At 40.7% G+C, this 25,560-nt stretch overlaps 1 protein-coding gene across 8 annotated transcripts in view; it reads left to right on the top strand.

Moving 5' to 3' along the window:
- Positions 1 to 25,560, top strand: part of RBFOX2 (RNA binding fox-1 homolog 2) — a 255,393-nt gene that overhangs the window by 215,531 nt on the left and 14,302 nt on the right. For 5 of the 8 annotated variants that reach the window (XM_089528090.1, XM_089528087.1, XM_089528094.1 and 2 more), the window contains 5 exons: positions 1,089 to 1,149; positions 12,488 to 12,541; positions 12,668 to 12,760; positions 13,887 to 14,019; positions 18,004 to 18,043. In XM_089528090.1, coding sequence (XP_089384216.1) covers positions 1,089 to 1,149; positions 12,488 to 12,541; positions 12,668 to 12,760; positions 13,887 to 14,019; positions 18,004 to 18,043 — 381 coding nt within the window. Of the gene's footprint in view, positions 1 to 1,088; positions 1,150 to 12,487; positions 12,542 to 12,667; positions 12,761 to 13,886; positions 14,020 to 18,003; positions 18,044 to 25,005; positions 25,083 to 25,560 lie in introns of all 8 variants that reach the window. The other 3 variants (XM_089528095.1, XM_089528089.1, XM_089528088.1) reach the window with 3 other exon arrangements.

Here is a 25,560-nt window from a genome sequence, read left to right as displayed (position 1 = left end):
AGGCACTCGCTCCATCTCAATGATTGTCTGTGAGACCTCTCCTCCCCCCCACACCTATTAATCGACTGTTGTTGTTGTTTTTCTTTTTTATATGTGTTATAACAGCATGCTCTCAGTCTCATCTGTTGTTGTTTCCCATTCTTTCTTTTTTAAATGTGCAATGTTTCTATTGTTTGGGGGCCAAAATTAGAGTAATGAGATTCCAGGCTCCCTTTTCCCCTGCTCAAGCTCTGTTTTTTTTTTAAATTAAACGGCAAAGGGCATCTAAACGTTTCCCTTTGTTTACTTGGTCTTACAATTGGTGCAGCAGCAGTTTGTTCTATTGTCCTCTGGGATTTTGAAAAGTCACTGATCCTAGTGCAGCCTTCACCCTCTGCACACGAGCTCTGAGGCTGTGCCTGACACAGGGCTGCAGTAATTTGGCTCTGCCCACCCCTCCCATGTTTTACTAGCATCATCTCTGCTATAACACTTGCTGCAGTGCTTTGAATGCTTCAGGCTATAAAGAGCTCAGTAATGAGGGTGGAGGGCACTAGGAAATCAGGAGACACCTTCTAAATTTCTTAATGGTGTGCATTTATATCCTCCTTGAAAGTCAGCAGTTGGAGATGAATCTGTTGGTCATTCCTGGTATTTTGCTTAGAAATCAAGAGCAGAGGGAAATAGTCCAAGGCATCTGGGATCTAAACTGCCCTGCCTGAATAGCAATCTTTGCTGAAATATTAGTAGGCTACTCCAGTTCAGTGAAAAGCTACTAACAGATAAGACAAGGTTTATTTCTTCACAATTTCATATCGGCAAGCTGAAGAAAATACCAAGAAGGGAGTTTCTTCCCGTTAGATCAGAAGAGCATCAAATACCTGGTTCAGGGATGCCTGTGAAAATCTACTCTTTTTGGCCTTTTCTTTAATGCATAATTAAAATTCCAGAATCAGAATTTTTAAACAGTTTAAATATCTAATTTAATGAAAGTTCATAAAAATAAATTTAAATGTGTTCAATTTTTGAAAAAAAATCAAGAGCTTTCTGCCATTTTTGCTAAAGTCCTATGCTTCCTTCCCTCTCCCTTTCCCCCTTTTTACTTTTAGGTTAATAATGCTACTGCACGAGTGATGACTAATAAGAAGATGGTCACACCATATGCAAATGGTAAGAGGAAATCCTGATACTTATAATTAACAAAAGAGGTATGGGGGAAAGAACTAATAAGCATGAGGTCGGGTTCTTTCTTCTTGGATTTCAGCAGAATGGAAAGCTTGGTGAAAAAAACTTTTCAAAACGTGTGCACTTTGTCTGTAAACATTGAAATGTCTGATCATTTTTCAGAGGGTAAATGATACCCTATAGTTCCTACACATTATTACAGAAAGGAAACTTATTTCAGATGTTAAACATGATTAATAACACTCAGTAATAACTTTGAAAGTATTTTTGCTAATTTGCTCATTGTTAAATTAGTGAAAAAACATAGACTTTTTCACCACCATTGATCGATATTGATTCCACATTAACCAGTCTCCATGCATAGGTATGCATCCAATCATGTTTATTGGCTAGCTGCTTGTCCAGCAATGTTCTTCACCAAACTTCTAAGCAAGTTTTATAATCTGGAGATGTTTAAAAATTGGCCATGATTTAATACAGGAAAGAATCTGAAGGAGAAATGGATATGTAAAACTTTATACATTTGTGGCTCTGTATCTCTAGCTTTGAATCACAATCTTTTTCTTCACCAACTCCCCTCCCCTTAACATTTCCCCATAGATTTTAGAAAAAATAATAGAATTCCTGGGCTGCAAGGGAGAAATACAGTTTTTCCAAGGCTTTCATGGCTGGCATCCATAGTTTTTAGTGGGTTTTTCGGGCTATGTGGCCATGTTCCAGAAAAGTTTCTTCCTGAAGACATCCAACAGATTTTTCCAGAAATCATCACAGCCCTGTTCAAACGTTGCCTCACCACAAGCTATTTCCAGTGGGACAATGGATTCTAGAACAGAGAGATGGAGTAGCAATGGAAAGTCCTCTAAGCCCTGTGATAGCAAACCTTTACATGGAACACTTTGAAAAGCAAGCCCTGGAAACAGCACCGAAAAAGCTCACAACTTGGTTCCAATACATGGATGACACTTTCACCATCTGGAGCCATGGAGAAGAAGACCTGGCTGTACTCCTGAACCATCTGAACAACATCCACCCCAACATCCAGTTCACTATGGAAAAAGAAAAGGAAGGAACACTGCCATTTTTGGATGTCCTAGTCATCCGCAAACCGAACCTATGTTTGGGTCACACAGTATACCGAAAACCCACACATACAGACAGATACCTGCACAAGAACTCCAACCATCACCCAGGAAAAAAAAAGAAGCACAATCAAAACACTGGTAGACTGAGCAAAACGCATCTACGAACCCCACTTCTTGGAAGATGAACTGAAGCATCTGGACCGGGCTCTACAGGCCAATGGTTATTCCAGCTCAGACATCAGAAGGGCTGCCAGGCCCAGGAAAACCCAGAGAAGTGAAGACAAGCAGCCACCCAAAGGGAAGGTATTTTTACCATACATCAAAGAAGTCACAGACAGAATAGGCAAAGTGGTGAGGAAGCACAACCTTCAAATGGTTTACAAACCGACGAAGAAAATCCAGCAAATGCTGCGCTCAGCCAAGGACCAGAGAGACCCTCTCACAGCTGCTGGAGTTTACCGCATACCATGCAGCTGTGGACAAGTCTACATAGGGACCACCAAACGCAGTGTGCAAACAAGAATCAAGGAACACGAGAGACACTGCAGACTGGGCCAGCCAGAAAAATCAGCAGTAGCAGAACATGCCACAAACCATCCTGGGCATAAAATACTGTTTGAAAACACCGAAGTTCTGGACCATGCCAACCACTACCATGTCAGGATGCACAAGGAAGCCATTGAAATCCACAAACACCTGGACAATTTCAACAGAAAAGAGGAAACCCTTAAAGTAAACAAGGTTTGGTTACCAATCCTGAAAGACAGCAAGACAAAGACTCAACAAATACAAATGACAAATCTCCCAGCAGACAATGAGCACTATCAAGCAGACATCAATCCTCTTTTGCAGACCCTCCTCCTTGAGGCCTCTCATTATCGACAAAAACAATATACATGCAAATTCACTCCTGCCTTTCCAGGTCACACATTATATATACCCAAGTCCTTTCCAGGCAAGCATTCTCTGAAGATGCCAGCCACAGATGCTGGCGAAACGTCAGGAAGAAACTTTTCTGGAACATGGCCACATAGCCCAAAAACACACACAAAAAACCAATACAGTTTTTATTGCCATAGTAGGATACAATACCACCACCACCACCACCACCACGTTTATTGTGCTAGCCAAAGGCCATGACAAAAAGCTTAAAATACACAAAACATTTAAGATTTTTTAAAAATACAAAAGTACAAAAGGCAGCTCACAATTTAATATTCAATAACCAAAATTATTGCCAAGCTAGTATAAAATGTAAAATCCTTTTAAGTTATAGGTAAATTTCTAAGTTGATAACTTAGAGTCTCTATGGTAATTTGTAGCAATTTTATCTAACTCTCTCTTTCTAATCTGTTTTGCAGCCAGGGCAAAAAGGGCCACTTTATGTGTTACATAGTCATTGGTATCACTTAAATAAAGTGAACAGATTCTACAGAGAGTTCCCACTTCCATTTGTCAACAAAGGTGTTAGAAATTCTGTGGTTGCTATACAGGGGGCAAATGAGCATGTAATGCACAATGTCCTCTATCTGACATTGGTTGCAAATACATAGTCAGTTTTCAACCAGTATCTTATTATGGCATCCATCCAAAACTGCAGTTGGCAGTACTTGAAATTGCAGTTCAGTGAAGGCAATTTGGCTTGAGTTTTATCAAATATTTTTTTTTCTTTATTTTTTATTAGTTTTAACATGGTTATTTACATTAATAACCCGTGAATGTTACATATTATTCACCTAATACGTAACATTTGTAACTTTCCAAATTACCATACATAATTATTAAACACAATCTTCTCATAATTATACATAATCCAATACATCAAATTTACTTATACTGTTTTTACGACCCATAAATTATTCCATATATTCAATCCAGTATTTAAGTACTGGAGCCCATTCTTTTTCTCTTTTTTCCTTTACTTCATTCTTAATTAATGCAGTCAAAATGTCCATATCCTTGTACTCCTTGCATTGTTGCAAAAGAGAACCATTTAAGCCAACTCTTAACCCACATTTCTGTGTGGCTGTATAGTTTCTGTATCAGTCTTAAAGTCTATAATCAATTTCAGAACTCTGTAGTTTTTCTCATAATCTATTTCTGTTGATAGAATCAAAAGCAGCAGAAAGACTGATGAAAGCAGCATATATGTGTTTCTTATTTTCTGTGGTATATTTCTTTATGATGTGACTTAATGTAAACCACTGATCAATAGTAATAGTAATAGTTGATCAATAGATCTATTTCCAAATCCATCTTATTGTCAGTGACTGATAGCCACTCAGGGAGATTAGATAAATTTTTATCCATCTAAGCCTCTTTTAAAGGCTTGATTGACTGCAAAAAATATTAGGGAAGTATTTAATCCATGTGGAAACAGTAATTGAGGCTTCCAATGTATACTCTTACTTTTTTAGGCCTTGGGTAACAAGCTCTCTTAATTTATCTTCCTTCCATTCTGTTACTGTAAGGTCCACGTCCTGCCACTGAGATTTTATGTGTTCAACTTTGTTAACTGAAAGCAGACATTTTACATTTCAGCCTACATTTAGGATATCGCTGACAGCATTTATTTTGTGGTGGTTTTAATTGAAATAGCAGGTCACTGTTGTTGAATATATAATAGGGACTAAAATTTACACCACACATCAGGATCCTGAAATGTCCATTCTTCTTCGTGGTCTCTGTGAAGCGTACAAATGGGTTATTCTGTGCCTGTGCAGCATTTCCGGATCCTACTAGAATCACTAGGGAAGACTTTGGGCCGTAGCTCCACCCACCCTCTATATAGGCAGGATGTCTTCCTGCCCTTTCTCAGTTCTAAAAGTTCCGCTGCGTGAGCAGTTTAGGAACCTTGCCTAGAATCCCTCCTTCTTTAGCTTTCGTTTTTGTTTCCCACGTTTGCTCTGACTTTCTGGACTCTGACTACTCTTTGGATTGTGATTTGGACTTGGTTTTGGACTCTGATTAACAGTAACACTCGGACTTCTTGACAATTCTCTCTCTTCATCCCTTGGCTTTGGTCCAAAGATATCTGCACACTTTTTTTCAAAAGTGCATTGAATGTGGGACAAACATCCCGGCACTTGACAGACACTCCTTGTGCCTCCTCTGCCACGTTCCTGCTTCCTGCCCTCACTGCATGGCCTTCACTCTGCAGGCCAGGAAGAATAGGGAGATGTGCCTGAGATCCATGCTCTAAGGCTTCAGCCGCCAAGGGCAAGCTCCTATCTCTGGCCTTAGGGGTCCCTGCCAAGACTACTGCTGCCGAGGGCACTACCCCTTTGTCTCCTCTGAGGGTCCCTGCCAAGGCTACTGCTGCCGAGGGCAAACCCTCTCTGGAGGTTTCTGGGTCACCAGACAAACGGAGGTCTTCGGACCAGGATGTGGCTGGCCACCCATCCTCAGTCACCAAAGAGGAAAAAGTCCTCAGACTCCAAACCGAAGAAAAGGAAGCACAAATATCAGGACAAGTCCAAGGACTCATCCCATCACTCTGGGAAGAAGTCCCATCTCTGTCCGGACGCCGACTGCCAGTCCTGTACCGACACGCCTACCCAGCCCACTGACACTGAACTGGGCTCGGTATCGTGCGCCCAACCAGTGCCTCAACCTCAGTTGTCTCCTCGTCCCGACTTTCGGACCCAACCAAACACCCTTCTACATTCCTTACCTGAACCCTACCAACTCTCGGAGGGTGAAGAGGAACCTTCTCTGTTCACCCAGGTGGTGTCATGGCCAGCCAAGAGCAGGACTCGGAGGATGAGGAGTAGGATGGGTCTACTCTAGAGCAAGGGGTAATTGAGGCTGCACCTGGTGTTAATTCTGCTCTGCCAGAGCCCAGCCCTAATCTTCCAGCCCCAGAGGAGGAGGTTCAGCCAGGTCCTAGTGCTGATGGGATTCCTCTGGTGGTACAGCAGCCTAGTGGTGACTCTGGGGAGGAACCAGGCCTGGAGGTTCCCTCCCTTAGGTAACGCAGGGCTGAGAGTGCTGGCAGACGCAGGTCCAGGAGGATTGCTGAGAGACAATTGGCAAACAAGCCTCAGCTGGTACCGAGGAGGGAATCTCCTACTTAACCATCTGTGAGATGCTAACTCAGTGCTAGAGTTTATTGCATGACCCTTTGGTGTCATTGCTGCCTGCACTGGCTCCCTGTATCTTGACTCCTTGTTGCCTTGACTCTTGACTTCGGAACGAACTGGACTATTGCTACCTTCTGGCTGACCTGACCCTGGACTGGACTGACTATCGTGACCTCTGTTATCCTGACTTCGGCTTTGGCTTTCGGCTTGCTTTTCTCTCTCACTCCTTGCAAGGTTTGTGGACTATTTCCAGTTGCATAGTTAATTGCCTTGCTGAGCCTTCCTTATCGGCGTGTGTCTGTGTGTGTTGGCCGCAGTCTAGGACAGGTGGTGATACCAGACCAACTCTCCCTGACTTTCGAGGTCATTTGTTTCAAGGACGAACAGTACTAGGATACATCCTCTGTGCTTGCTGAAGCTCCCAGATGGGATGTTGTTTTTGATCAAGCCACAGGCACTTATTTTTTGCCTCTTGATCCTTCTGAGGTCTGCGTAGGCCATTTTGTTTCAACCTTCCAACTTGTTGAACCGCTCTTTTCTCCTCCAAGGTCATCGTTTGATCCATTCCACTTCGGTCTCACCTCTCCTTGGCTTCTCGAGTGCAACCAGTCCAACCCATACAGTCAGCTTCAGCTGTCTCCCTGCAAATACGCCCCTTGTTGCCGGTGCCAGTAACCACTCAGGCCCTCTCGGCTCGCACCAGGACCAGGTCAGCTTCTGCTGAATCCGCAGACCACTCCGTCTCTGACTATGCTCAGGCTCAACAGTTGCAGGCTCTCTCCTCTCTCAAGGTCCCCTCTCCTTCAGATGACATTTTTTCTTATTCGGAACAAATAATCCAGATGGACAAAGCCCTGAACATTGTAGTCCTCCATGTAGACTCTCAAGCTCTTGGCCCCACTGATGAGAGGGTTCCAGACAAGGTCCCAACTCCAACCTCTTTGCATTCCAGGACTGCAAAGAGTTCTTGGCCCACTTTGTCCATGGCCCAACCTTCCACCAAGAAACTTGACAATCTCTACCGTATCACACCTTCGGAAGAGATTTGGCTTTTTGAGCACCCTCACCCAAATTTGGCAATTGTGGAAGCCTCACAGATTTGTTCGGCCCCGAAGACAGCTTTGACCCCTAATGACAAAGAGGGTCATAAGCTCGACACCATGGCATGGAAATCTTATGCCTCCGCAGTCCTGGACCTCAAAATCCAGAACTATTCAGCATATATGGCTGCCTACCAACAGCAGATTTGAGAGAAAGCTCTTCCTTTGTATGAAGACCTCCCTGAGGTCTTGAGGTTAAGTTTCAGGATTCAGATTCCAGTCCTCCATAATATTAGTTGCTTGACTACAGAGTTTATAGGTGATTTTACTGCTTTTGGCTTATCCTTATCTTGATGATCCTTCAGTCTAGCACTGTTCTCCTTTTCTTGGATAGAAAAACTTGTCTATGGGGCTACAATCAAACTACCAAGTTCTACCGATCTAACTAATGTTTCAATAATAACTTTCAGGCCAGAAACTTCCTTTTGCAGCACACCCATGCTATGACATGCCCATTCTTTTTGCTCAGCTAAAAACCATTGATCTTGCAAAAGCCCATACAATGAGGAGGTTTATGCATTTACTATTTATTTATGTGAAGAGAACTGCCTTTGTTAGATTTGCTTCAGCCAAACCTGGCTGAATGGGCCAATTTGTAGCACTTTCACTGGAAAATTGTAGAGATGGATTTCCTGCCTGAACTTCATCTATTATCTCAGCTGTTACACAAACAATCTTTACGGGGCCAGGACTGTGCATTGGAGATAGATACATGTTTTCTTGATCCAACAACAGCTAACTTACTTCAGATTCACATCATTTGCTAAATCGTAATACCAGGTGATTAAAAAAGAATGGTGCAAAAGTAAATATCTTGATATCATTTATTAATTTAGGAGAAAGATGGTGTGTTAAATAAATAAATATTAAAATACTAAAATTGCCAAAGTACTAAATTCACACTACAGTAAATTTTAAAACGTCATAAACTTCATAGATAAAATGAGTTCAAAACTCTTATTTTATCAGCTATTGTGTTTGGTCTAAGGTATGTTGAGCATGTCCAGTCTCTGATTAATGATTATTCCCGATCAAATGATTTCTCTAATCGGCAGCTTTTTATGCAGGTAGACTCCTTCAGATTGAATTAATCTTGGAAGCTGTTAATCTCCACTGTACCCCAGCTTCATAAAGTTCAGGATTATTAGCCCAAGTTCACATCCAAGTCTTTGTCAAAACTCAGAGAATTTTAACAAATTGTTCATTACAATAAGATAGCTGATTTGTTCTTTCCACAGTGAAGATTTTAAAATAAATAAAGATTGCTTCAGCTTCCAGCCTCACAAATGTAATTCCTCCAAATGTTGAGGCAGGCTAACTTGCTGGATTAACTTTGCCATACTCCCTTTTTCTCTTTGGTATTAGGTAAGAAAGTGTTATTCAAGTTCACATTTTCTCAGTAAGAAAAGTTAAATTATCAGTTGGTTGGAAACATTCCTGTTGAGTTATATGGCTCACAAGGTTGGAAGAAAACAGTTAATGAGGGAGTGAAACAAACATATATCTGGCTGTTCCATCATCTTCAAGCCCAGTCCCCATTTCCCAGAATTTCTTACTATTGGCTATTCGGACTACTGCTGCCAGGAACTCATTTACAATATCTAATGGTATAGGAAGAATTCTGTCTTCTGTCTCCCAGTTTGTATTGAACTGGCTTTTCCTATAATGCCACCCAGGATAATGTCATTCAACATGTCTATGATAGACAAAAACCCATTGCCAAGTATTGTACCTGAATTATATTTAGTTACGGCAATATACATATAGTGTAGTTCAGTCTCCAAAAGTGAGGTTGCACCCCTAAAGTTGAAGGAAGTATTTGGAAAAAGAGGGAATTAGTATGTAGAAATTTAAAATCTAAAACACACGACAGTATAGAAATGCATAGATGAAAATGCTGTTTACTAATTTGGGCTGAAGAATTGTATCTTTTAAACCAAAGAGCATCTTGTCCAAATTAATAAACTGCTTGGTTCACTTGGATATGTGGCAGGGAGTGATTGTGTTTTGCAAATAACATTCAAAGTTGTGGGTAAATTAAGATTTGAATTGTATGTTATTTTCCCATATTCTTGTACTGATCCCTTGGCTCTGTTATGATAGCACAGGGGCAATATTCCAGCACTGTATGGTGTAGTTTAAAGAATCACCTCAACATATTAATTAGTGATGCTGAAAGATTATAGTGATGAAGAGAGAGGGCTTTGCTTCCCATAAGGTCTGCTAGACAATTTTGAGCTTATTTCCGGCTGTCCTCTGCCCCCATAGTAAGGTATTGGCAGCTACTCACTCATATAAAGTATGTAATTTGGGAGAAAAGCTTTCCTACACCCCTTAGCAGTGGTTCTTTACAGTGTAGAGAATCTGTGAAAAACGGTTGTACTAATAAAAAAAACAAAAACAAAAAACATTGCTTGTATTTGTGAATGGAAAGGAGGACAGATGGCATCAGGCTTAAGCATGCATAGATTGAGCTCGAAGAGTATTCACTGCAATTACTTTTCCTCTCCCAGGAAGGCTGCCTTTCTTCACATCTGTAAGTTAAAATCCTACAGAAATTCTGGCTTGTTGTGGACAGAATACTGGCATAAGAGTGTGAGCTGCAAAGACCTTTTGACCATAGCATGATGCTGAAACTGTGCAAGTAGGGTTTAGCACCCTGGCTTGTCTCTTCCTTGACAAACCAAAGAAATAACTTTTAAAGAAAATATGAGGGAAAGAAAAGCCAGCATCCTTTATGTTGCTGGGATTGAATATTATACTAAACAAACCATGGATTGTAGATCCATAGTTGCGCTTCCACAAAACCCCAGAGTTCTAAAGAATTCTTCTTGTAATGCAGAGACATAGTCCTTTGGAACCACAAGGAGGCCTGTGTCCATTCTGCACTAAGAAGAAAATAAATCAACATTATCTGCATAATGTCTTGTGGTTTACAGTATGTTAAGATTGCTAAAAGGAGTTGCCTTATATCAAATTAGAGCCTTTGTCCATCTCGCTGAGTACTGTCTACTTAGATTGTCAGTGACTATCTGAAATCTTGTGTCTCTCCCCCGTCTTCTTATTTGTAAAGATTTCTGAATTGGCAATACCATGGTTGAGTCATGTCCATTATGTCCTTTGTCTCCTTCCCACAAAGACAACCTTGCACTTGTCAGGTCATTGGTTCTTCTAGCCCAGTAGCATCCATTCTGAATAGCAGCTCTTCAAGGCGTTTGACCAAAAACTTGGCACTGTTAACTACCAGAAACACAGGAGAGTAAATCTGGAACATTTATGTGCTTTAACACTGAATGATGGTCCTTGAAGTATAGCAAAAAAGGACTACATGAAGTACTGAAATGTTTACCTCCTAGCCTCTGGTAATCAACAGACACCATCTAATCTAGCATATTGGCTAATAGCCAGCCCCCAGAGGGTTTTTTCTTTCATTTTTGTATGCACAGTACAGAATGCACATAGCTCTAACCCAGAGGTTTATATTCATTTTACGAGGACATTTCTATTATCAAGCAGTTAACCTATTCCTATTGAAGCTTGACTTCTGTAATGCTTATTAATGACTTTTATGTTTCCTACGGACAAATATTTAAAAATACTATTGCAGATACATTTTTTCAGACAGCTCAAAAATGTAGGAGAAATTATTGAAGATGAAGAAAACAATGAATAATAATTAAAGTTCTGGTTGTGCACTACTATATATTTCTAACATGGCAATTATCATTATTATATTTCAGTAAGTTTTGAGGAAGCCGGTCTGAGAGATAAGGTTGAGGTTGTTTGGGGTCACTCCTTTAAATCTGAGCTGTGCATAGTTTTTGTGCAAATCTCACTTTTTTTTTTTGAAGAGGAACTGACATGAAGTAACATATTATTAATTAGCAGAAGGAGTTACAATGCACATTTCAAAAACCTGGACAGTCCAAAGATAATCAATTTCAGCAGTGGCACAAGGTTCTTAGTGTAGATGCCCAGATTTTGAATGGTAGCCTTGAAGCATCTGTGTGAAATGCCTGAGGTCCCATATTTGCTTATATGTTTTATTTGAGGCATTTCTGTAATATGAGAGCCAGGGTGATATATTGATTTGAGTATTTGGTTTAGGACTCCCAAGAGTCCAGAGTTTGAATCCCTGCTCACCTACAGAAGCCCACTGGATGACCTTGGTCAAGGCACACTCTCTCATCCTTAGAGGAAGGTAATACCAAACTTCTGAAGAACACTTTTCAAGAAAATCCTAGCATAGGGTCACCATAAGTCAGAGTCATCTTTAGGGCACATAACAACAAACATAAAAAACAAAACAGTATTAAAACTATAAGAATAGCTTTCAAAGCTAAGTTCATAGATATACATCAACCACCTTCCTGAACACAGAGAGTGTGTGGACCATTTGCAACTCCAGAAAAAGTTGACCTAGCATTTTGGAGCAACACAAGGTCTAGGTACATTTGGAAGTGGACACTTACTAGTGTACCTGGTTTTCATACCACCAGCTGAAACTTCTTGTCACCTTTCAAGAGTAAGATGCCTTTAATTTTAGTTTCAGGCAGAAAGGTGGGGTATAAATCCAGGTGAAGATAAGGATTGTGAGGATGATGATACAGTGGCAGTTGTGGCAGTGAGGATGATGTTTACTACCACACTAACAATGGGTGACCTCTTCTGATCAGGTTTTCAGAGGTTTCTAATCAGGTTTTCAGAGGTTTCAGGATCTTTAAAAATAGTTTCTTACTCTAATCTGTTCCTTCATTCCAGCCATGGCCTTTTAAAAAAGAATGATAATGGAAAAGGAACAGAGCCTAGCAAGCTTTGTACTCGGACTGTAGGAAGTAATTGGCAGAGTTCATTGCCAAAGAAGAATCAGATGGTATTTGCTTCTTCCTTCTTCTATGTCCAGAACATGAGAAATTGGGAAAACATAGTCTGTCTTTGTACACAGGAACAATCTGCATTGAAGCAGCAGAAGGGGATAAGCAGCAGAAGCCACTTGCTGAATTGTTTGCTTGTCTCCTCCAGTAGATCTTGGTGATCACATCTGTCTTTATTCTTTTAGGTTGGAAGCTGAGCCCTGTGGTTGGAGCAGTGTATGGTCCTGAATTATATGCAGGTAGAACTCTTAATGCTGACTCTTCTGTTTCTGCCATTTGACTGCAGTGGTGTTTGCTTGTGTTCTCAATCTGCTGTTTCTTTATAACCTTTTTTACATTTTTTATTCTTTTTAAAACTAAATTAGCATCCAGTTTTCAAGCAGATGTCTCGCTGGGCAATGACGCTGCAGTGCCCCTGTCAGGAAGGGGGGGTATTAACACTTACATTCCTTTAATCAGTAAGTAGCCCCTATTGGCCCCTGTATTGTTACTGTGCTTGAGTAAACAGTGATCTGTTAGCCCTCTTCTTTTCAGTCTGTATAATATGTACTTGAAAGGATGGGCCTTCTCAGTGAGAGGCATTACTTCTCTGAACAGTGGCCACAACTCTTTTCAGCTTGGTCTGTATTTGCATGCCCACGTGGCTGGGACTTCCCCAAGTAATAATGATTCTATGAATCCATGTTCATATGAAAGGCCCAATTGCCCTGGCATTAGATCTAAAGAAAATGAAAGAGGCCACACTCCAAAGTACATATTATTCAAGCTACTAAACTGTGAGTCTATTAGAGGGCCCCTTGTGGCATGCGCCTGGAAACACCTTGGGTTGGATTGTGCCTTGTGACTGATTGGCGCCTTCTGGGTATCTGTTTATTGCATTGTGTTCCCAGTTGCCTTTTCAGGTTTTGACATCATTTTGCCCTAAGCCAGTTTACTCTAGCATGAAGTGTAATAAAACAGGACCCAATATTTATAGAACCACTTAATGGTCACCTTTGCCAGAAGGTGGGCTCTTGGTAAACTGGTGCTTTATGATTAATTTTGTCTACCTTCTGATCTTTTCTGAAATGAAACTTGGGGAGGGCTGGGTAGGACTAGAAGACAGACAGACAGACAAACAGACACACATGCATGCCCACACACATTTCACCCTGTTGTCAGCTCACCAGTGTAAGACGAGGAAGCATTTTAAGTGTTCCCCATTCCCAAATATATGGTAGAGTCATCTACCTATATTAAAGCAACTCTCTGTGCTGCTTGGACTCTTTCTAACCATACTGCATGGCATTATCAAAGTAGGGAAAAGGAAGAGGGGAAACAGTTTGCAATTTGTGATGAATAAGGCACGACACAGCATTAATCTCTTGCATGCCAGGCCTCTTTGCAACCCTGCCTTTCTTTCAGGGCCATGGTGTAGCAAGAGGTATGTGATATTATCAAGGTTCTAAGCATGCTTATTTGCAGGACTGGTGCACAGCTCTGGAATTGCATATTATTCTAATCAAAGATGGCTGTTATAAGCTAGATAGAGAGAGTAACCCTTCTCACAGTTTTCCTTGTCTGTCTGTCTATGTCTCTTCACAGTTCCTGGCTTTCCTTATCCAACTGCAGCCACTACAGCAGCTGCATTCAGGGGAGCCCATCTGAGGGGCCGAGGGCGCACAGTGTATGGTGCAGTACGGGCAGTACCTCCAGCAGCCATCCCGGCCTATCCAGGGTAAGGGTTGAAAGTGAACCAACAGTATTCTGCAGAATCTGAAAGTTAGCTAAATTGATAAATATAAAAAGTAGGATCATGATGGCTGGCGAGAGTCAGGATATGCCAACACCAGAACACTCTGCACCCAGTTGCATGGAGGAAAGGCTGTCTGAAGAGGGTAATGATTGAAGGGAAACAATTTCAATTAATTTGCCAATGTTTCTAGCATATGGTAGCAGTTGGCAGCATGGAAATAATCTGGGTTTGGGAAAGTAGTGTTCTTATAAAAGAAAGCTACAGAAAGGGTGTAGAGTCCATGGAGTGAGGCACCTTCTGCTCTCTGAAGTCCAGTTTAATTAAGTGACCCAGGAGTGACACATGTTGCTCTTAGCTTCATTGCACACTGCCTGGGAATAGGATATAGGAAAGACAGTTACCCACAATGGATTTGCTTTCTTTGTTGGAGAAATGTTGAGAAGGGTTAAAACAAAGATTGTCAAATATGTTCAAAAATAGGATACATGAAGGGTAGGAAAATGAAGTGCAGTTCATAAAAAGTAAAACAAACAGCAGGAACAACAGCACATTGACACATATGTATTAATATCTGATCTTTGCTCCTTTTGATTTTGAATATTTCCATAGCAGAGATAAAAAAATCTGTAACATCAAGCGGTTGCAGTGATTTTGAAGGTGTGTGTTGCTTCCCTTTTTAAAGAAGGCTTTCAAGGTGTGACAAGAAGCCAAAAGCCCAGAAGATTCTTTCTCTGAAGAAACCTGAGCAGGAGAGAAACCAGCAAGAGTGCATTATTTGGATCATGATTCTCTTTTCTTTATGCTAGGAGCATGATTCAACTAATTTTTTATTTACTTTGAACTAGAGGTATGGACACTGCAGACTGTGAGCCACATGTGACTTCCAGGAGCATTTTTGCATCCCTTGCTCCTATAGGACCCCAGAATCACCCTCATTCACCCAGAAACATGATGACTCTTCCTTGCTCCCTCCAATATAATATGTAAATTGGCTGTGAATGACTGAAAGTAGAAACTAGAAGTGACTTTGTGGTCAGTTTAAAGAGAACACTTCGAAAAGTGGTCCTCACATCTTGCACAGTTACACAGTAATATTACAGAAGTATTTGAGGTCATGATAGTTTAGTTAAAACATTTAAATAACTTCTTAGGAGTGGATAGCTGTGCCCAGAATTTAAAGCTGGGAGCAATGAGCAGTTGCCAGATGTTATTTTCTTTACAGAAGAAGGTAGTGTATTTTATTTTTCTGCTCTGTAAAGTAACAGTACCTGTGTGGAACATCCTTCTTGATGCACACAGGGAGAATCGCTGGGATAGTTTATTAAAATTGCTTCTACAGAATAGTCACACGGTGTCCCTTTTCTAGTGGTGGATATCTAAGTGTTAGTACATAGAAATATATAAAAAAAAGTAATAGGAATGTCATGTTGATGATGTTCTCCCTGATACTAATAGCTAGCATATTCTTAGAAAAGAAGTTGCCCCCAGCAGTGCTCTTGGGAGAACTTCCTTTGTGGCTTCAGTGGGATTGAGGCAATTTAAATTCAGTGTAGCTTGTGGCTTCCCCTCAGACCTGGCTCTTGAGACAATCTCCCATATTCAGCTGACACTGAAATGCTTACTGGTTTAAGACAGACAAGAAAAAACAAGCAGCTCTTCTGAACTGTGAAAGTCAATTTTGTAAAATTGACTAGTAATTCTCCTTCTGCCATAGTTGGAATGAAGAGATACTGAACAGCAGAAAACTTTTTATGCAGAGGGAGTTTTGGTTAGAATATTTTGATGGTACTATTTGTCTCAATATACAGTAGAAGGAAAATGTATAAGTAAAGCAAATATGTTTGGGAGGAAGATGAGGCTTTGTTACCTTGTTTGTAGATTAGGTAGATTATACAGTCGCCTCTCCTAACTTGCAGACCTGAGATCCGTTACCTCGAATATCCACGGAGGGGCAGCCTGTACTATTTCCAATGGCGCATGTGCGCCCAGGCCACACACATAGGGGCATGCCCCATTCAAGCCTATGAGGCTTGAATATATGCGAGCCTCCATTTTTGCGGGGGAGAAGGGTCCAGAATGGATCCCCCATGAAAAGGGAGGGCCAACTGTACATCACACACATGTTAAAATAAATAATAAGAGCTGGATGATCTCCAAGAAATAAATTTGCTGAAAAAGGAGACATTCATGTAAGCAGAAATGTGATAAAAGGTGCTATACTAGAGTGAGAGTTTCTGGAATTCACTGTTTCAGGATGTCATTGGAATGATTAAACACAATTTTATTAACAAGGTGAAGTTGATAAACCAACATTGGACATGAAAGATAGACCCCAAATTTTCTTCCACCCATAATACACCTTTAGAATTATCATATAGTTTTGTTCTCCCTCCTGAATTGATTTACTTTCTGTGTAAGAAAGTCTTATTTGTCCTTATTGCATTTTATTAGATCAAAATTTGAATGCAGCTTTCTCCATAGGGAATGGATTGTGACCCTTATGAACTTGGATACTATCTGATATCCACTTATCCTCAAACTTAAGAGTAGCTCGCATCACTGTAGAACCCTGATGATTAAAGGCCGACTTATAGCCAAGCTATCCTGGCATTGTTGTTTGTAACTTCCTATAGGTGAGTGTATTCTGGGCAAAGTGGGAGAAACTTGGCATCATTTTGCACTCCAGTTGGCATATGGAAAAAAATTACATGTAATACTGCCTCCTTCCTCCTAGCCTGTGATAACATTGCCTGGTAAGCCAGATACATGCACACAAGAATCTCATATATGGGGAACTAATGCTTTTTAATGTGAGTGATTTAGCATTCAGCTGTCCAGGGGAATAAAGCAGGGGAAAGCTGTGCAGTGCTAAAGCATGCATTCATAACCAGGGCTATGGCAAATCCCTCTTTTCCTTCCTTGTCCTTCCCTGGTCCTCTGCCCTACCAGAGCAAAGCAGTTTATACCATGACATATTCCAGTAGGTCTTGAGGCTTCCAGCTCCCCAAGGTTTTGTCTCTGGAAGTTCTGGAAGACATGTAATTGGAGAGCTCCAGTCCAGATAAACCCTCCAAGTGCTGCTCTCTGCTGTGGAATGTGTTGTTACTGTCAGGGATCCCCCTGCCCTTATTTTCAGTTCTTGGACCTTGGTTCAATTGCCTAACCCTTTTAGCTCATTATCTCTGCTTGTGAAAGCAATGCATTGTGGGTATTTCTTTTTTGGTTACATTTATCTGTGCTTACCTTGATCAGAATTGATTGGTTTTGGGGGGCCCTTTCTGAGGTGTTGCATCAATATTTTTAAGGTGCTGAATAATAATACTTTGCATGCTTGTGTGATCGGCCAAATCTTACCGCATGTCTAACGTTCAGGGTGTAAAACAGGTGATGTATGGATAATAGAAATGATTGCACAAGGTTGCAAGATATAGAATTATACAAAACTCTCAGTGTGTTTCTCATCTAGGTGGACTCCTGCACTTCATGAACCTCTCCCCAACAATTTGTTTCTTCTCCTTGAAGCCCATTACATCAGCTCAGTTTGTCCATGTGTTTAAGGGTTAACTAAAGCTTTTACAGGTTAACAGCTAGAATTAAGATTATGTTTCTCCTATTCAGAGCGTCTGTCCCTTTTAAAGAGAAAGAACAGTGGTACTCTAATGTACAGTCCAAAGGTTGATCTTCTTCCCATTCCCCCTTCACATACTGTCTCTCCTTCTGCCCTCCCTGCCTGCATGCCATGGAGGATGATGCAGAGCTGTCTAGCGTGCGTGCGCACACACAATCTCTTGCTGAATTGCTCCTGCTCGAAAGCCCAGGTTATGGATTCATACATCACCTGCCTGTGTAAAATGCATGTGCATGCTGCTGTCCTCAATAACCGGAATGTGTTTTCTGTTCTTTTTTATTTTTGTTTTTTTTTTGTTTTGTTTTGTTTTGTTTTCTTTTTGTGTGGATTTTCTGCAGTGTGGTTTACCAAGACGGATTTTACGGTGCTGACCTCTATGTAAGTACATACACTGGAGCCTTTCATCCCCAATCCCTGACAAGCCAGCCTTTTTTTTTTTTTGGTCGATGTTTTTGTTTTTGTGTTTTCAAATATAATTTACTTTAATTTTCTTCCTCCTTGTGGATATATACATTATTTAAGAATGCAAGCATGTTTCTCTGTCACTGCACTTGCCCCTGGGTGCAAGGCCTGAGGCCCCTGGGTTTCTTGATCTTTGCCGGGCTCAGTTTAACTGGGTGTTCTTTTCATGCAGGTATGATCTACTAATCAACCTGAGACATGATTAGCATATTAAAATTTCCATCAGTGCAACTCTGATTGGCATAATTTGGATCTCCTCAAATTACCAGGATTGCTTTAGCCTCAGATCTTTCCTTTCCCTCACTCCTCCCCATTTCTTTCTTTTATCTTTTGAAGACTAGATTTATGTAAGAGCTATATCATAAGGGAAATCCAGAGTCACCAAGCCTTGTGCAGCATAGAAATGTAAATGCTAGCCATCTTGGAAATGTATGATTTTGCTTTTAAGTAGTGTCCAGGTCAATCTTCTTTGGGGTAACAGCTTGCATCTCCATTCCCTAGATGGGACTATGGCTTTTTTTGCTGGTTTTTTTGGGGGGTGGGGGGTGGGGTTGGTCTCTTGGTTTGCTTTCCCTAGTTTCTCTGAGTAAAAGTATGAAGACAGAAGTCATCATCCTTTTCAAACTTCTAATTCCCCAAATCCCTTGTGATATTGGAAGCTAATCTGGGTCAGCCCTGATTAGTACTTGGATGGGATACTGCCAATGAATACCAGGTGCTGTTGGCCACACTTTAGAGGAAGGAGCTGGCAAAACCACCACTGAGTATCCCTTCCATCAGAAAACGCTATGAAATTCATGGGGTTGCCATCAGTCAACACACAGCTTGAAAATACACACACTGCCGTGTGAACTTCAGCCAGTCTGATACACAGAATCGCTTAGAATTTGGAGCAGCTTTCTTCTGCCTGGTGTCCTTCAGATTTTTAGGCTGCAACTCCCAGTGGGTCCAACTAACATGCCCTATGGTGAAAGGGCACAAAATCTGGAAGGCACCAAGTTGAAGGTTGTTTTGGTGTCTGATGCATGTCCGCCTGTTAGTCAGTGCTCTTCAGACACTGTTACTGCCTCAAAATAGTTAAGCCAGTAGGAGGGTACTATCTATATTTTAGAGGGAGGTTTTCAAATTTGTACCCTCCCAAAACCCCATTATTGGACATTGTGCCAGCAGAGTTACAATTATAACTTTAGGACAGTTCATTTAAAAAAATTATATTGAAAAATAAGTAAAATTTATTAAGAAGTAATAGATAGGGCACCCTTCGATTGTTTCTGGTCTATATCAGTCTGCATTTTGCAAAGAGGTATATTCCTAACAGAAGCTAGCTACAGCAAGTAAGAGGCATTACAGCCAAACATAAAAAAGTCCTAATTTAGTGCTTATACTTCAGCTCTTTGCAATCATTATGTATTTGAGGTTCTTACAGAAACTAGCGCTCCTGTCTTGGCCAGTTTCTCCTCTGTAATTTGTGAAGAAATTAAAAGTATCCCCCTGTACCTCCCACTAGCAGCACTCCTAGGTTGTTGCCTCATACAGAGGAGACATTTGGATACCAGTCAGGTAGTGAGGAGAAGAGCAAATGGATTACACTTTTTTTGCTTAGCGTCATTCCTTGCACAGCCATGGATGTGAATGGCAAAAAAGGTTGTTGGGTATGATAATTTCCTCCACTCTTCTTGGAAGAGTTTCCCCCCATACCTGAGTCAAAATAAATTGTTTATGACAGACTGCAATTTTCTTAGTATATAAAATCTTCACACCACCATTCCTGCAGCACAATATTGTTGGCATGTAAATAGTTCTGATGGTATCAGTTGGTCATTTTGCTATAAGTGATAAAGATGCCATTCCTTAGGGTTTTGTTAGGTGTGGAAGCGAAGATAACTACAGCAAATGAACTCTCTCAAGGTAGATTAATTGAGCTTTCCCCATTGCTTTTCATTGTCAACTGAACTGAAATGTACAACTATATCTCAGTCATAACTTCCAAGCTTTCTGCTGTCTTAATTGGCATGAATCAAATAGGTGCTATTTCTATGTAACAATGTATAAGCTATTTATTTGCCTTTGTGGGAAAATAGCCAAGGGGTGGGGTGAAGAGAGCATCATCCTTGTGTGCCTGTAGGGAGCAGAAAAGGAAGAAAAGGAGTACATATTGAAACGAAGAAGGCAAAATCAACCCCATTAAACTCAGTTGGTGGCAAGAGACTGAAGTAAAGAGAGAAAGGGATAATAATTTTGATCCCATTCTTTAGGGTTTGTGAGGTGTGGAAAAGAACTACAGTAAATGAACTTTAAGAAAGAGCAAATAAAAGAAAGAAAACAGTATTCTTAAGACCTGTTCACACTCCTGTCCCCCTCCCCTTTCTTCGTCTCCTTTTTCTACTCTGGGGCCGTCATCCTACCCTACTATAATTTCAGGATAATGGGTGTCCCACAGGATTTATTGCTTTTTGGCATTAAAAATTCAGATTATTAGCCCCAGGGTGCAGAAGGGGAAAGATAGTGATTGATACAGCTTCTAGGACAGCATCCTTTACATAGGGTTTGCTTTGCAAGAGCAGCCTTACTATGAAAAATGTGCTTGCATCCTCTGGAAAGAAAAGGCTGGTAAACCCTTTGGTGGACTTTTTGTGTGATTGTTTCCTTCCACAGCTGTGTTTTGAATTGCTCTTCCTGTGTTCTGTTATAGAATAGTCTTACAGGAACCAATCATTAGCGCTAAAATACCTCAGGTAGGAGTGCCAGTGTGACCTGCCAACCAATCAGATTGTGGATTGCAGTGAAAAAAAACCAAACCCTTGAATTAATACTAACCGTTCCAACACCAAATTAGAGATGGGAACAGAGTCTTTTTTTTTATTTAAAAAGGCCAGCATCTGTTTGTGAGCATGTGATCAAAACTCCTATATGTCTCAGTGCTACAGAAATTCCACTTTCTTATCAAATAGGAGGGCTTCCTAAATAGAAGGGTAGTAAACCAGCTGAGCTTCTTGTTTTGTCTTTTTATATGTAACTACTGTAAAATATAAAAAGTATATTTTCTTTTCTCGTCGCCTATTCTTTATTCATACTTTCAACAAGGCATTCTTACTGGCCATTTCATAGGAAAACACAGGAATTAGTTCCTACCTGTGTGAAGCTGAAGGCTTTCACAGTCAGCATCTATAGTTTTTTGTGGATTTTTTGAGCTGTGTGGCTGTGTTCTGGAAGAGTTTATTCCTGACGTTTCTCCAGCATCTGTGGCTGGCATCTTCAGAGAATGCTGGCATGGAAGTGAGTGGTGTATATACTGTAAATAAACTCTTCCAGAACACGGCCACATAGCCTGAGAAACCCACAAAAAACGATAGTTCCTACCTGTTTTCCCATTTTAGAAAATGATCAGTCACACTGAGGTTTGGGAGTCTTCTGTTGAATTCTAGGGCTTAAAACTTTACCAAAATAACCAACTTCACCTATTTACCAGAACAGGATGACTGCCAACAGTATATAAGCAGTTTGTTGATAGCACCATAAAGCCAAGAGTCATAATCACAGCACAGAATTCCAGTAGTGTCCTTGTGGTTGCCTCTATTTCACTTAGTTTCACACATTTACATTGTGTTGCAGAGTATTTTTGTCAGCTTAAGAAATTGATATTCAGGTTCTGATTTCATCAGCAGAGCTGCCAATAAAGGAACAAATCTCTGAAACTCTGAAGGTTCATAAATAAGATCATGACTCCCAAGAAAGTAAACCTGCATTGTCTGAGTTTGGTTTAAGCTAGTTCTAGCTAACCATTTTTCTCCATTTGTGGTCACTTCCTGATGGATCACAGTTACAGTGGCACCAGTTTCTGTGATTGAAACCACACATTGTGATCCAGTATGGTTCTTCCACTGGTGGAATGGCTTTCTGTTGTACAAGAAAACCAGAAAGTGGGACGGATATCACCCTACAGCTCATGTCCATCCACAGAATCTGCTTTGGGAGTTCTTTGAAGTCCTCCAAAGAAGGAGGCAGTTGAGGAAAGATACAAAGTTTTATTGCACCACTGGCTGGGGCATAGCTTTGACATTTGATTTAGGTTTCAGGAATTGCTCTGTCCTATCGTATAAAGATGAGAAGTAAAAATGACCTTCAGCTGTTTCAGATTTCAGCTCTTATCAGCCACAGTCAGTATGTCCAGTGATCCAGAATTCAGGAAATTGTAGTCTGAAAAATCAGTACAACATCAGATTAGCGGACACTAATACAAAGAGATAATCTTCAGTTCACATGTTCCTAGGTTTGGCTTGATTTCATTTGAGCCACATTTTTAAGAAAACCGATCTGATTTTATCTTCCTGAACCAAACTATGATTTGAACACAGTTATTCTTTGACTTTTGTATGCCTCCAATTTTTGCAATGCAGTTCTCAGATACAAAAACCTGCCAAAACGTGCAGCAAGAATGATTTCAAAAATATGTTGAATATTTATACAGTATTTGAAAGAATTTCAGACTGATGCGGAAAGATAAGCTTATGAGTCAAAACATATAAAATCAATATGGACTCGAAAATATGAATTTGTCCTTCCTGACATTACATATGAATCACGTGAACACATGCTTGGGGAAGGTCATAACTATGCACGTGGAGAAGAAAATATTCTATATATAACTTAGAGGCAATACAGATTGGCACTTTGTGCCAGCCTGTGGGCAGAGCTAGGGCACAGTGTCCAGATGCTGGATGCTGTAGCCCTGCCCCAGGGTGCTATTTTGTTGCACACCAGTCTACACGGTGCATGCCATCATGGTGCCCCTCCGGAGTTGTGTCCAAATGGCTCAGCACTGAAGGGGTGTCATAAAGCTATGGCACCCCTTGGGCTATGACACCCACTTCTGCGGCTAATTTTTGCGCTCCAGCAGCCGGATTGGGGCTGCGGCATGGGGTTGCCACAGCCCCAATCTGGCCAGTAAAGGGGCGGCTGCATGCCACCCATCTGTACAGCTGCTCTGTAAGCAAAAAAGGAACTTTCCAGAAGATGGTACTCAAGCACACAAAATTCTTAGAGCATCAGTATTTTGAGAGATAGTAACACAGGATATGAGAAAAAGAACTAAGATCTTACTGTTCTGAAAATAGATTAGATGACAGGTCTGCTGACACAGCAAGCTGAATGTATGTGTGTTTTTCTACAGTGTCAGGAATATAGACATACAGATACACACACATACACACACAATGGCTGTGAAGGCAGGCAGCTATAGCAGGCCTGATACTGCAACACACTTTTTTTAAAAAATGGTGCATGTCTATGTTTGTGCATGCCTAGTTTGCTGAGCTTTGCATAGGAGACAAGAAGAATGAAGAGCAAGACCAAACTATAGCCATGCTTAAAAATCTTCCTTGATAGTTTCAATATAAAAACATTATTTCACTTAACAAGACAGTTTCTGGTTTTTATTAAGTTGCTGAGACAGAAACTAAAACCACAGGGCATTTTTCGGGCTGCCTAAAAAGCCAAAGGGCTGTTTTGCTGTACCTTCGGCCATTGTGCTGTAACTTACATTGACTCCTGTCACTGTTGTTAGCCTGCAGAAAACCATAGGATTGAATTCAGTGTATTTCTGCCAGTTTGTTCAAGGTAACCAATGTGACCGACAAATGAGAACCTTGCAAGTCTGTAGGGTCCTCCATGTATGCATATGTTGGGGAAAGGATAATTAAAGACACCTCATAGCAGCACTTGAGACATACCAAGCCTTTCAGCAAACTCTAGACTAAATGACACTAATCTCCCACCTTCCTACCATGCCAAGGCAGCACTTGGGAAGTTCTTGTCAATCTCATATATTGCTCTGTAGGCTGAACCAGACAGCTGTTTTATGAAAAGCCCTTCATGTTAACTATGTGATTCCCTTTAAATATTGACAGCTACATTCCCTACCACCACCCCAGCTCTTCTGCCTACTTGAGATAACAGTTCGGGGGCTATCCTGTTTATAGGAGAAAGGTGTCTGGCATCACATGCTCACAGCTGCCCATTTTGTTTTGAAGGTGAAAACAAAGTGATCATTGTATGTTATCTAACTGAAATTGGAGGATTTGGCACCTACAGATCAAAATCAGACTGTTTGATACTGCCCAGCTGCACAGAAATATAAACCAGCTGGTCATGCTCTGTCCCTTTCACTGGTTGACAGGAACACTCTATATTATTTTAAAGAATGTCCTGTAGCCATTAGGATTAAGTATTCTATGTAACCTAATATGAGTGCCTGCAGAGACTTACAAGATACACTTTGGGGCAAGACCTGAAGCTTTCTGGGCACAGAAGAGTATTGTCCTTGTTAAATAAATTAATGGATGAGCCTCTTCAAGTAAAGCTGCAAGAAGTGAGCTATTACAAGTGCCCTGAGCATTTTCTGTGTAGTTTTAAGGAACTTGGTAATTCAGTGGAGAAACTCCCTAAAAACCAGAAACACTTGCTGAGCAGAGTCTGGCACTGGAGGTTATGTGTCTATTTCATGCATATCCAAAATTCATCTAAGGTATGGAAGAATCAAGAAATGTGTTTTTCTCCTTATTCTCCACATTAGTCCTGCGAAATTTCAAGCAGGCATTATCCACCCCAGCAGTTAGATATTTGTGCTCCTTGTTCTTTTGTGAGGAGCATGTCAGGAAATGTGTTTTAATCCCAGCTCTTAGTTATATTTAATACATACGTAATAAGAATGTGAAGACTTTCATATCACACAGATGTGATCATACATATGCATCATTTATTTTATATTAACAATTTCACATCTGCACCAGTGCATGCTTACCAGAAAATACACATCAGCTATTTTTAACTTTGTTTTTCCAATGAATTTTTTCCTCCTTCCCCTCCCATTTGTTGTGCAGTCAGCTGAAGAAATGTTAACATCTCGCTCTAAATCTCTCAGTGGAGTCTCTGTTCCCTTCTCTGATATAACAGATGGGTTATTGCTTGTTATAATTATTAACATTTTGTGGTGTGAGACAGGGTTAGGGTGGGAGAATTGTTTATTTATTTTTTTACATTTTGGGATATATGGAAATTGTTTAAGGTTTGGAATGTTAACTTCAGTGGTGACTGACTGTTTCTGTAATAGCAGGTCGTTGTGGCTGCACGCTCTAGTAATTGAGGCTGTGTACTTCACCAAGCTTGTGGTAGAGCTAGGGCAAACTGCTGTCCCAAGAGAATGCTGGGATAGATAGAACTAGCCAAAATGAGTCTGAACGTGGTGATTTTGCTGGTTGTTTTTAGTTCCAAATGTCAGCATGCTTACTTTTATTTTTACTTTTTAAAAATTTAATGAATGTTACACCATCCTCGTTCCCTACCTTTATCCAGTCCTTAATTCCTTTATAAGAAATGCTAGTTCAAGAGACTGAGGTGGAAAAGAAATCTTTCCCTAGTTTCAAACTGCATCTCAT

Source organism: Sceloporus occidentalis, unplaced genomic scaffold (genome assembly GCF_023333645.1).
Source record: "Sceloporus occidentalis isolate IW3139 unplaced genomic scaffold, rSceOcc1.0.p SCAF_5, whole genome shotgun sequence".
Lineage (NCBI taxonomy): Eukaryota > Metazoa > Chordata > Lepidosauria > Squamata > Phrynosomatidae > Sceloporus > Sceloporus occidentalis.
This window is presented reverse-complemented; position numbering and strand designations above follow the sequence as displayed.